General features: G+C 37.4%; 1 protein-coding gene across 6 annotated transcripts in view; it reads left to right on the top strand.

Annotated features, from left to right (window-relative positions):
• The window catches only part of nrxn1a (neurexin 1a), a 267067-nt gene that overhangs the window by 231797 nt on the left and 21442 nt on the right, over positions 1-13828 (top strand). For all 6 annotated transcript variants that reach the window (XM_063002922.1, XM_063002923.1, XM_063002921.1 and 3 more), the window contains 2 exons: positions 3605-3694; positions 5580-5896. In XM_063002922.1, the coding sequence (XP_062858992.1) occupies positions 3605-3694; positions 5580-5896 (407 nt within the window). The remainder of the gene's footprint in view (positions 1-3604; positions 3695-5579; positions 5897-13828) is intronic.

Genomic DNA, 13828 nt, shown 5'->3' with positions numbered 1-13828 from the left:
CTATTTATATACATACCAAATAAGTAATGGTCTAAAATCAATATTACCTCATTAACAATTTTAAGAAAAAATATTTAAACCCTCTAGAATGACCCAGAATGCATAATTTGTTACTGATATAATGTGATGTGATCTCACCCAGGTAATAATTATAAACACAGGCATTCTATCTTGCATAATAACAGCACCTTGCATCATTTTTATACAAAAATCAGTAGTCATTAAAAATAGATAGATCCTTGTATTTTATACCAGGTAAAACCTTCTGTAGCAGAGCGGCACTAAGTTTCCTTTACTAGTAGACAGTTTTATCTTATTAAGGATTGATGAACACAGGTATTTTTGACCAGGCGTACATGTCTTTTTTTTGTACTGCAGGCTGTCTCTACAACCCACGGCTCTAATTACACTTTTGGAGACATTCACAGACATTTTTCAGACAAGACTTGAAATAAAAAACCAGTATGTTCAATAATGACAAGTCTGTTTGGATGTGTATTATTCAAACTTTTTGTTTTAACTATAGATCCACAACTGTTGAAGTCTGTTCTCCTGAGGAAATAATTAACAATCTTTGCCACATTTCAGGGTATCTGACCAGACTGATATGCCAGTGCCAACTCTGACTTTTTTCTGTCATACTCATACACACTGATGGATGTATCTCATAAAACTCTAGCAGGCTGCAGAAGCTTTTTTAATTAACAAGAATCCATTAACTGACAGTGGAGATCAAATTTCAGATTGTACTTTATTGGCTGACTTAAGTGGAACATAAAATAACATAAAAGGTTAGCGAGCCATCTTAGCTTTCATTAAAAGCAGCCCGCCTGCCAGAGTGCATGGTATGCTGTGGTCTGCATTTCTACCAACATGCACAGTCAGGATGTAGCCACACTTGACTAGCTTTGCCCTGTGTTTTCTGGTGACACCGGACGCATCAAAACCCTGATCAGGATAAAACTCTTTGTGAAAGTTAATAATTTAGGCCAGTTGTTAAATTTTATCATGCAACAGGGCAAGTAACTACCTATTTTTACATAAAAATGCATTTGATCGCCACTGCAAATGACCAACCACAGATTATAATGCTGTAGATAGCCAAAAAGGTCAAACGTTTGATGCAAGCTAACTGTATTATAAGAGATTTTAAGACTTAAACTGTTCCCAGTAAGTAGCATCATTAATCTATTTAATGACCCAGTGTAAATCCTATTCATCTGCTGATGACACAGGGTCTCATCAACCTCAGATCAGCAAATTAATGGGAATCAAGAAATACAGCGCAGTGTCAAGCTGTTATAAGTAAATAATTAATGACAGACCATCTAAAGAGCATCTCTGACCAACTTCTTTATTTTTATATAACTGCACATCCTGGACTTCTTTATCTCACATATTTTACAACAATATGCAGTAATATCTGACTCTTTATATTTACATTTAATATACATTAATATATTAATTTAGTGCAATACAAGTACAATTATGCTTTTACTTTTTATATGGTTACCAATCCAGGTCATACCAATGAGTTCATGTGAATAAGTTGCCATAAATGTAATAAAAATGTGCACATTAGTATATACCATGCATCCAAATCTGTTTGTCAAGCTGTACTATTACAGCAACACTTTCAGACCAACCGTAATTGAAAATTTCACATAACAATGGTATAATAATGAATAATTTGAATACCTGATTTATCTATATTTGTGCATTATTGTTTATTAACTATGTAAAAGCTTTTACATATGTTATAAACAGTCTCATTAGACTCCATTTTTAAATTTGAAACTTATATTGTATTAGGAAATATTAAAATCCTACAACAGTTATAGAACATTATTGGCAGCCTTTATCGACCTGCTCTCAGGCAAGGCTCCTCACATGACAGCTATACAGTCTACAAGCAAGGAATCATTTACTATCAGCATCATGTACAGTTTAAAGTTAAGGTAATGAACATCCTATGAAATACAGTCGTGGCTACACAGCTGATGTACAGAGCTCAAAATCAATATTTTTCAGAGCTTATAAGAGGCTCGATTTTTTTTTTTTTTTTTTTTTTTTTTTTTTTTTTTTTTTTTTTTTTGCAGCTTACTACAGACCTGACAATACACTAACAGTAATATTTATAATTTGGTTCATGTGTTTAACAGAACCTTTTTTCCACAGCTCTTTCTCTCTCATCTGTTTCACTTTCCAGAACCAGCAACCTCTTCCTTCAGGCACAAGCCACAATTAAATCACCTCTTAGACAGTTTTGTGGCATGTCTTAACAGCAGGTCATGTTTTGCATTTAGGTACTGGATGTAGATTTACGAACACTGCACCAAAAGCAAAGCCAAACATGCTTCTGTTGGAGAATCCAGGCGTTAGCTTGACTTTATAGCTGAGAGATGCATTAATCATACCACAATTTTGTTGTTCATGCACCAGGAAGGAGTTTTTCAATCAAATTTTATAAGCAGGGAGATGGGCAGAAGGGAAAGCTTCTTTTTTAATCCTCCAGTTACATCTACACTGCTGTCAAATTGAGGAAGTGTTAGTTCCTGTTTGTTTTAATGGCCCAATTATGAACTAGGTAAACAAACGCAGACTTTACAATGATTGACAAATATCGTGTTAATAACTCGGGGTAAAAATCGTGCATTATAATTATGCTTTTCTACAGAAAGTATAATTACAGTGCTAGATACGTTGTTTTTTTTCTTCCCACACAATATAGGAGTAGCAATTACGTGCAGCAGTAATGGAAGTGGAGTAAATGTTTTCAGTTGAGCAGAATTCCACTGTAATAAGTGCCTAATGCAAGAGCAAAAGCTGTCAATCTCCCAGCCTGGTGTAGCACACAGATATCCTCATGTAAAACCAATTCATTCCCACAGCACAATACGGTATTGTGTGAGGATTTTGGATTAGTAAAAGTAGATTTATTCCTATGATGAATCTCAGAGAACAGAGCTTTTGTCAACGCCTTTTCTAATTCACATGGGGCTGAAATCTGTGCTTGTGACACTGACTGATAACATTTCTCATTGTTTTAACTTTGATTATTTCTCTGTTGCCTATATTCTGAAGTTTGCTAATATTTTGCTGTCTTTAAATGTGTTGTTTTTCTTTTCAATTAGCTTAAAGTAAATGAATGAAAATATATCTATATTTATACTTTATTTTATTTTAGTAAGCAGTTGTGTTACTAAAAACCAATTGGCTTGCCAAAAGTTGGAATGTACTGCAATGTTAATATTTAGGTTAAAATGAGTATAACTAGATGGAAAAAGCTGTTAAAAGATTTAAAATGAGTATTATTTTGTTAATGAATTTTGTAAATGAGTGCTATTGTATTTAAACTTGATTTTGCTTTTTTTCCTATAACCTTAGTAGAATATGTAACATTGCAGAGTTGATCGTAATGTAGAAATAATTTGTTTGCTTAAATAATAAAAGTTAATGAATTGAAAAGCTTTATCAGTGTTATGTATGTAATATTGGTGTACTAAATTTTTTAAACAAAATAGTTGAGGCAGGTTGTTCACTGTAGGTTTTAATCTTTTACTTTTCGGATTTTAACAATGAAATGTCTCTTTAAACTTTAAAGGCAACTTTGATAACGAACGCCTGGCGATTGCTAGACAGCGAATCCCATATCGTCTTGGTCGAGTAGTTGACGAATGGCTACTCGACAAAGGTAAAAACATTGATTAAAATTTTAAATTAAATATAATTTCATTAAGCAAGTGATTTACTGTATAAATAATAAACCATCTAAAACATAAATTCCCTGTTTAACCAATTTTAAAACTTTAAACCAATGTAGTTTGTAATATGCATTGTATCTTAATAATGTGTGTTTATACTGCATATGTAATCAGTAATCACAGGTTAAAGGGACTGGTAATATACTGATAATAAAGGTAGTGGTATCATTTAAAAAATATATGTCATTTAAATACTTAAATAATTCCTTTCAAAATTAAAACATAAATCAACAGTTAAAGTACTGTTACATTTTCAATTCATAGTGATTACAATTCTGTTTAACCTATTATGTATATTTATGTTTTATGCTAAACATTTTTATGCTTTTGGAAACTGCCAAAGGGTTAAAAAACAAAACAAAGCAAATGCATCTTAAATAGCTTCAGTGATTATTGGCATCAGATATGAAGTCCCTTTAACAAGCAAATTAAACCCATAAAAAGAGAACCCAGTCCTGAGTGCATGCTGTAATGTTTTTTATAAATTGAAATGTTCAGATTGATTGATTTTGAACTTTGTTTGTTTCTTTGTTTTTTTATTTTAATGAAGTTATTATCATGATGAATGAGTTTTGTGTCATGTAGTTGTAAAATCATCTCTCATAAGCTTTATTTCATTCTAATTCATTTTAATTTCCACTGCCCTTGCTGAAAGGCAATCTCATCAAGTCTTGCTCATGAAGTGTGGAAGCAAATCATTTCCATCTGTACTTTTCTGCTTCTGGATGTTTCTTTCATGAACAGTGGTGGAATCTTTTACCACCCAAACATCATCTGACTTTTCTTTTAGCCAAGCTCCATTGATTACATAGGGGCTGATTTCTTCTTCATCTCAATTCTGTTTGCATTGTCTACGGCAGTTTATTAAGTCTGAGTCGATAAATTACTGGTGTTGCTGTTAGCATTAGAGTAATTTATTGTTTCCATGCTTTCTTGAGGAGAATAAAGCTCAACAGTGAGTTTTTGTAACTGAAAAGCCATTCATTTTTCTCATTGTGAATCAAGATTTGATGAGACTAACTTAACATATAAGCCAGCAGACTGTTAAATGATGGTATACGTCCATGTATACCTAACCCAACCAGCAGGTGAAGTAATGTGCAAAGAGTTGGAGAAATACCACATTACACGCAATCACAAACTAAAACTCACTAAGAAATACCATTTCATTGTAATTCACACACTATAGTGGTAAAAGCTGCATAGGGGAAATATTTTAAGGACTTAATTTATTGTGAATTATGTTATTTGTCGTTCTTTAATTTGATCAAAAATACAATTATAACTTCGAGTTCTCTCCCAGCTTTACAGTAGGTGGATTGGCGTTTTTAAATTCACTGTAGATCAGAGTTGGATAGTTGCTAGTTTAATTCTGCTCAGTTTTAGGGGGATTTTTTATTGCATTCAGTGAAATTTGACCATGGAATAAAGTGATTAGAGTGTCAAGGTTACTGAATAAATTAATGACCAATTGTTCTAAATTAATGAGTTTGGTTGATTGGTTTTGTTTGACACTTTATTAAAGGATTTTCAAAAATGGCTCTGAAGAAAATGAATGAGAAATTTACTTCTGTAACAAAAGGCACTAAAAATGATGCTGTCACTGCTGAGCTCTATAAGAATGCATTGTCATGTTTTTCACTGTTAGAGCTTTCATCACTCCTCTTTGTGCATTAATGTGTGTTAGTGAGTGTGTGAGTGTGTGTGTGTGTGTGTGTGTGTGTGTGTGTGTGTGTGTGTGTGTGTGTGTGTGTAGCACCAAAATGAGTGAGCTGTTGAAAACTCCTGTATTTGTGTAACATTGTTCATTGGCAGGTCGACAGCTCACCATCTTCAACAGCCAGAATACCATAAAGATCGGTGGTGGGGAGCAGGGCAGTCGCCCATTTCAGGGCCAGATGTCTGGCCTCTACTACAATGGCCTCAAAGTGCTCAACATGGCCGCCGAGGGTGAACCGAATGTCCGCATGCAGGGTAGTGCCCGCCTGGTTGGTGACCTACCCTCCTCTTCTATTACACCCCAATCCAGTGCTTCAGCTACGGGCAACCGCTCTGAAGCATCACCCTCACTGACTGACATCACCACCACCACTGCATCCAACCGGCAGGGCAAGCAGACCACAACACCACAGGTCAGTTAGCATTCTGTACCTTATGGCTTTGTGCATGGCTCTGGATTTAAACCTGCTTACTGGCATTGCGTGTTCAGTTTTATCGGTATGGGTAATTCATGTAAATGATGGTTTGGTAGGATGTATAGTTGTATTGTTGTAGAATTATTAATTACTTCACAGCATTTCCATTGATCCACTGCCCTGGAATATATACGATTACCATATTTTGAGAGAATTCCTGTATCGAAAAAAAGGAAGGAAAACAATTCATGGTTTACTGTATCGAATGAGGGCAGTTGTTGAATTCCATTGTAAAATTTTACAAGTACTGCAACTATTACTTTATACAATACAAATTCAAGGAAGCTGGAGGACCTGGTGAAAAACTCACTCAAATATGGAAATTACATTAAAGGACCCATGTTGCTCTCTGACCACCTCTAACAGCTGCACCACTGTGCTTCCTACTAAAATGTAATTATGGTAATTATGTTTTGTGCAATCAGTTTCAAACAACAATGTTATTAATACAGTGTAACAGTATAAATGTTCTTTGAAAAAGATCCATCAGTGTTGAAACACATTTTAGAGATTAAAGCTACACTGTTAATTGAAATTTGATGGTTGTGTCTCCTTGCAAAAAAAGACTAGAAGATTGGCAACCTTCATTTAAGTGTAATAGAATGTAGTAATTTGCTCATGCTTTGGTGTTTAAATTACAAATAATTCACTTCAAGAATCAAGCATTAGCAATTTTTCTTTTTACATTGGGTGCTTGGTGACCAAGTACTTGTAGGGGCACAGCACCAGGGTTCTGGAAACCTGGTCACTGTCTGTAAGGATTTTGACATTTTCTGCTTGCATGTGATGGGTTTATTTCCGGGACTCTGGTTTTCCTAAAAAAATGTCAGTTGGCTGCCCTAAATTGCTTTTAGTTGTAGGTGGATGCGAGTGAATGATGCCCTGCTTCCAGTGTTTATGGGTATCTATAGACTCAAATTCAACCCTAAATTATATGAAGCTTTTACTGAAGACAAATAAATTAATTATTGAATGCAAGAATGAATGAAAAATTTCTTTAAAGTTGAATGTAGAAATACTATAAAATGTTAAATGTTTTACTTAAATGTTTTTTTTATTTATTATGTTTTATTAAACCTTTTAGGTATTAAACCTACTTGTTTTTCAGTTCATTCACCAGTACAGGCAGTGGTGTTAACATTTTTGTCCATTGTAACACTAGAGCTACAACAGATCAAAACTAGGTCAAAAAAAAATGCTGGAATATTCCTAAACTTTTAATTACCTAGGTACACTCCCTGGTAGGCATTCTGTAGATTTACTCAAATAATTAAAATGGCCGGAAGTCTGTGAGGCCGTTTACAGATTCCTCCAGGCACACTACAAAATCTTATGGAGGCTTATAAAGCTCCAAACTTTTGTCCAACAAGCTCCTGGTCAAGTGTCCACATATTTTTGGCCAAACAGTGAAGCCTTAGAAGGGTTAAGTAGGTAAAGCAAGTGTGTTGTTTGGCTTCAGCTAAGCCTACTAGTTTCATTTAAAGTGAGTGTGCTTTTGCTTGGCCATAGGTGCCACAGAGAGCACATAAAGGTCAGTGTGCGATTGGACAGGGGATGCATAATGAAATGGTGCATAAAGAGAAATGGAGGTAGACCTAAGGGGGAGGAATCGATCAGAGGTGAGAACGCTGTAGTAGACATGCCTTTTCTTTTTTACTGCTGGAGGAGAAATAAGTGCTAGGTCTGCCTCCTTGTCTGGTCTGCTTTATTGCATTGGTCCTCTTTATCATTCTCAGGTGCATGAGGTGGTATAGGAGGCTTCAGTCAGCCGCTGACAGTGAACTCTAATTGCCGTGCTGTAATTACATATCAGTGCTGGAGGGCTGAGCAGGCTGATTGACAGGCCTGCCGAGGCCCCGCCAGCCTGATGGGCTTGTCTTCTCATGCGTGATGCCACGTACTGTGATTCAGAATCTGAGATGAAATCATAATTTGCTGTGGGTAAAACTAATTTGAAGGCTACGTATTAAATTACCTCTCGGCTCAAATGCACCCTGGGCATGTCGTGTAAAATTGTTGGTTATACAAAGGCGGATATCATTTGGCCTGTCATATCTCAGGTGTAATACCAGTTTATTGTGGTCTGATCTGTGTAGACCAAGCTAGAAAATGGTGGCCTAGCCACCCTCTGAACAGTGGAACGTGATGGTGGGTAATGTTGCCATGGAAATGCGCGACTCCTCTACTCTTAACGCTATAGCATCTTTTGCTTTCTCGCTCTGTTTTTTTCTCTCAGACACTCTCTCTTTGTCCAGCTGCCTGCTCTGTCCTGAAGCAACTTCTTCATTTATGAAATCTGTAGTGGAGCAATTGTGCGTTAATGTTTAATCAGTGACGAGAGGCTGCAGAGAAATAGGCCAATATGTGAGCTGATATCACCGTCTGGCTTTGATTTCAGATGTTTGAAGTTTCCATTAGGTTCAAGAGCGCTTGGTAATCATCACTAATGTCTCTTCCTGTCTTCAATGTCCTTTCTTAGCACATATCCACTGTTGAACTCAAGCCAGGCTAAATTAAATACACTGTAATCAGAGAGACTGCAGAACTGGATTTATTTGACATGCGTAAACAGTATTTAAGTAATAAACAGCCTAATGTTTTAATGTTTTGACTCTTGTAAGGAAAGACACTAGAGGTTGAAAAGATCTTTAATGGTAAATTTGCTATCATATTTTATACTGCAATCAATTAACTGACCAGTTACATTCTGGACAGGGTAGAGGTAGGTCTGGTGCTGCCTGAAACCACTGGGTGCAGGTCAGAAATACTATCTAGACAGTCTGCCAATACAACACAGGGCATCACACAATTACTCATTCACTTACTCACATGCTTCCTCACATCTAGGGCCAATTAAGTCATCAGTGCAACTATATATTTTTGGAAAGTAAAAGAAAATCAAAGAAATTGGAGTACCTGAAAAAAATAACAACATGGACAAGGGGAAAACAGGGGAGTTATTTATTAATTAAATTAAAAATTGTAGGCACTTGGGTGGTACAGCAGCCTATAATGCTAGCCCACCACTGCTGAGATCCAGGGTTCTATCTCAGCTGTGCTCTCAGCCAGCCGGGAGTCTACACAGACATATTTGTCTACGACTAAGGCAGAACAGCTAAAGCCCTGCAATGGCTTGGTACCTTGTTCAGGTTATTACAGCCTCGCACTCAGTGTTTCCCAGTTGAACCCGGCCCGATGCAGCCATAACTAGGCTAAAGCAGTTAATAAAAATTAAATGAAAATGATAAAAAATGCTAAAAATTAATAGCATTTATTATTAATTGTCATTCTTTGTGAACTGTATTTCTAACATGGCCACCTGTCATGTCTTTATTGCCTGGCAGTGGGCACGAAGACACAGATGACTGAATGTGCTGATTCCATTAGTCGGCTCTTCAGTGGCAGTCTGTGCACTTCATTAGGTGTTATTCCTTTCAGCCGGTGGGGGTTTCATTATATACCAACCTTGTGACCCAGATCTTCTCTGGGTCCTTTTATTTCCTGCCTTTGTTGTGTTAGGCTGATATGCCAGCATTCTTTTGATCTATTTCTGGAAACTCAGCCGGTGGCATGGTACTCTTTTTCGATTCTTGATGTTGTCATTTTTTATTTGGCCGTCACAAGGAAACCATCTGAGATGCAAGCGGCCCCTAGTGGGGACGTTCCTACATGTGGTTTCTTCTCATTTTTAACAAATTAACACAATATTTAATTGTAACACTTTATACAGTATTAAACAGTATTAAAAACTTTATAGGACCTTCATGTCTGTGGTTTTGGGCCAAAAAGTTCATGGTGAGATAAGATAAGATAAGATAACACTTTATTGATCCCGAAGGAAATTGCAGTGTCACAGTACTTTACAAATTACACAGTTACAAGTTACAATTTACAAATTACAGTACAAATTACACAAGGGAAGACAAAAAACAACACAATTAAACATAACAGGGCATAGGCAAAAAGACAGGACATTATCAAAAAACATCAGCATATGTATTATTGCACTAAGAGAAAAATATATCATTTTATAAAAGTATATTGCACTAGAAGAGATAAAAAGATATTGCACTGATAAAAGAAATTAATCAACACTGTTCAGGTGGCAGGAGATCCGTAGTGTTTCTGGAAAAAGGTGTTCATGTAATTTTGGTGTAACACATTTTGAACTAGCTAAAGCTTATTTAAATTAGTATATTTATACTCCCTCCAACCACACATAATTTGTTAGGTTGCACCCACAAGTTAACTTGGAACTTTCAAAGTAACCCACAAATGTAATTCATGGGTGAGTGTTTGTTTCTTGTTTAGATTATTTATATTTTTTCCATATAGCAACTCTGTTTATCCATACTGACTTATAAGTGTGACTGAGTACAATCCAGGCAGTTGAGGGTTAAGGATCTCACTTAGGGGTTTAACTGTGGTAACCTGGCAGTGGTGGTTTGATCCAGTTATCACTAGCCAGTACTCTAGTCATTAAGCTATCACTACCTTAGATATTAAGTGTACTATCACTACTTACTCTTCAGGTACAGAGCTTTTCTCTCTACTTTTCTTAAACTTTCTCTGACTTCTTTAAAAATCATCAAAAATTTTTTTACTAGTGTCAACTAAACCCAGTCATGACAAGGATAAAGAAAATCCATAAGACACAAAGCTCTAAGCTTTTTTTAGCTCTTTGTTCAAAAAGCCACAAAATGTTTCTCTAAAAAACACTTGTAGACACATTGCAAAGAATTAGCATTTGAGAGGCAGATTAGTATTTCTTTTAAATGCTGTTTTTCTTTGTGAGTAGAATTCAGGGCAGCTGAGAACTGGATGTGCCAGCTCTGTTTTATCCTGGCTGGGTTTTTTTCCATGTTTTAATGCTGCTTGTTTCCTTTGTACCACATTATCTCTCTCTTTTCTATTCTCTTTATCTTCCTCCCTCTTTGCTTATGCAATTCTGAAATGTAGCATCTTGTTTCCAGCTCATGCCACGCAATCTTTCAAGAGATCTCTGTATCCGTGGTTGTGCATTCAGGCTCAAAAGCTTTAGCAGACGCTGTTCATTCTGCTCTAATGGGATGGCGTGGTGCAGTGAAGGTGTCAGACTACATGTTAAGCTTTAAATAATGAAGACGTGCGCTCTGAATACGCTATACATGTCATTAAACACACCAGGATATTTTTGAGATCTGGGATATTGTCGGGGAGTAAATGAGAGTGGCTCTAGCAAGCAAGTGGGTGCGTAGGAACAGCCCGGCTATTAATATGCTCTAGGTTGTAGAAATGATGCTGTCTTCTGTGGTTGGACATAAATTATGAAATTATGATAAAATAAGATAATTGTGCTTTATCCTGGCCAGAGTTGCGGTGAGGCAGGTTTCCCCAAAATCAGTGTGCGCAATGCAGTAACACACTGGTCAGAATGTCACTCTATTGCAGGGCCTTAGCTACTGTCCCCCCAACACTCACACACAAATAACCAATCATGTCTGTATGTAGACGTCTGACTGGCCAGTAGCACCACTGGGAATTTATACCCTGTAATCCAGTGGTAGTGGGCTAGCGTAGTTTATCGCTGTGCCACCCAGGCACCAATAGATGTGGGATGTGGAAATTACCTTGTTGGAAATGTACAAAAATCTGTTTAGACACTTTAGACATGCTTTACTACTCCTCTTTAATGGCTAATTACAATGATAATGCTAATTACTAGAGATGCATGAGTACTGATACTGGTATCAGGTATTTGCCCGATACCGCGCTCATTAACTTGTACTCGTACTCGCAAACGAGGCTCCGATACTAAACATCCGATACCGTGTGCCTAGTGCACGTTGCTGCGTTATGCCTGGTTCACACTACATGATTTTTGCCCTGATTTTCGCTCGGTGACTGGTCGGCGCTAGATTTGCCGGCTCTGGAGCAACACGGCGTTCGCTCGGCGATCAAAACTCGGCTCTCAATCGCTAATGCCAAGTTCACACTACACGACTTTCTGATTTGTCGGGTCGATGTACAGTTCACACTACACGACTGAATCTTTTGCACTCGGAGTCTTTCAGTCTGTGTGTATTTCACACTACAGGACTGATCGGTGATAGGGGGTTTCACACTATACGATCCATCACCAACTGAAATCGCAGGCGAGCTTCTCCGGTCTCACAAATACCGTTTTTTTTTTAAACAAAAACAAACGTGAGAAGTGACGAGAAGTTTAATGATACCACGTCCAAAAATGCACGTCAACAAGTAGCGAGTGATCAAAGTGTTTGTGCGCTGATGTGATGAAATCAAGGAGGAAAAATAAATGAATCTGAGTGGATTTGGCAACAGGAACAGTATGGATTGTTCTGTAGTGAGTTGGAGGTTAATAAATATTTTTGCAATGTTGGTGTTTTGTTGTAATGTTTTGTAGAGAACGATCAGGTCAGAAATACTGTAAAACGTGTGTGTGTGCCGGTGTATTCTGATATAAACTATATTATCCCCGTCCCACCTGTTTACACTCCTCTCCTGCGTTTCCCCTCACACCGTATACTGTGTTCTCATTGGCTGTTCGACATGTCACTCATTCCCAGTCGCACATCTCAGATCAGATATCTGACATGCTAGAAAACTCGATCCGGATCAAGTTGTTGGATAGTTCACACTTAGCGATCGAGAGCCAAGTTTTGATTGCCGAGCGAACGCCGAGTTTCTCCCGAGCCGGCAAATCTAGCGCCGACCAGTCGCCAAGCGAAAATCAGGGCAAAAATCGTTTAGTGTGAACTATCCAACAACTCGATCCGACCAGCTCGCCGAGCGCTCGGCGACCGGATCGAGTTTTCTAGCATGTCAGATATCTGATCCAATAGGTATTGGTATAGGTATCGGTATCGGCAAGCACAAAAATACATGTACTTGTACTTGTACTCGGTTGGGGAAAAAATGGTATTGATGCATCCCTACTAATTACATCAATTAATTTTTATATAACATTATATGATTGGGTCAAATGAGTTGATATGCTGTGAAAGCAGCTCTAAGACATGGACTCCTCAACACATCTGAAGTCCTGTGGTATCTGGTATCAGGAAATTACCAGCATGTCCTTCAACTTCTGTACATTGTAAAAGAAATCATCCAACTGCGGATCCTGGTGCCATCTATTGGTGCTATCAGTATCATCTATCAGTATGGCATATCTTATAATTTCCCTTGGGATAAATGAAGTATCTATCTATCTCCATCTTGACTTTGCCCACTCTTCCTTGCAAAAGCACTCCAAATTTGTAAGACTGTGAGAGCATCTCCTGTGCACAGTCCTCCCCAGGTCACCCCACAGATTTTCAATTAGATTCAGGTCTGACCCAAATCTTTGATCATCTTCTGCTGAAGCCGTTCTTTAGTTGATGTGGAGGTATGCTTCATTGTCATGAAGGTGAAATTCTATTTTAATTTAATGGAAAGGTCCAGCTAAAGAAAAACAGCCCCAATTCCTAATGCTGCCACAACCTGGCTTTACTGTGTGTATGGTGATCTTTTGGTGATGTGCAGTGTTGTTTTTGCCCCAAACATAGAATTATGGACAAAAATTTCAACCTGTTTTTCATCAGACCATAACACATTTTCCCACATGTTTTTGGCAGATTTGATGTAGGTTTTTGCAAAATGTAGATGGGGTTGGATGTTTTTCTTGCCACTCTACCCCACAGTCCAGTCATACGTAGTACATAACTAGTACTTTCCAGAAATTCCTGCAGCTTCTTTAATGTTGCTATACGCCTCTTTGTAGCCTCCCAGACCAGTTTTCTTCTTGTCTTTTTATCAATTTTGAATAAACGTCTACAAGAAGTGCTGCACTTTAATTGATGGCAGGGGTTACTGACTACTATTTAA

The sequence above is a fragment of the Trichomycterus rosablanca genome, chromosome 10 (assembly GCF_030014385.1).
Source record: "Trichomycterus rosablanca isolate fTriRos1 chromosome 10, fTriRos1.hap1, whole genome shotgun sequence".
In the NCBI taxonomy this organism is placed as follows: Eukaryota; Metazoa; Chordata; class Actinopteri; order Siluriformes; family Trichomycteridae; genus Trichomycterus; species Trichomycterus rosablanca.
Note: the sequence above shows the minus strand (reverse complement) of the source record. Positions and strands in the feature narration are given on the sequence as shown.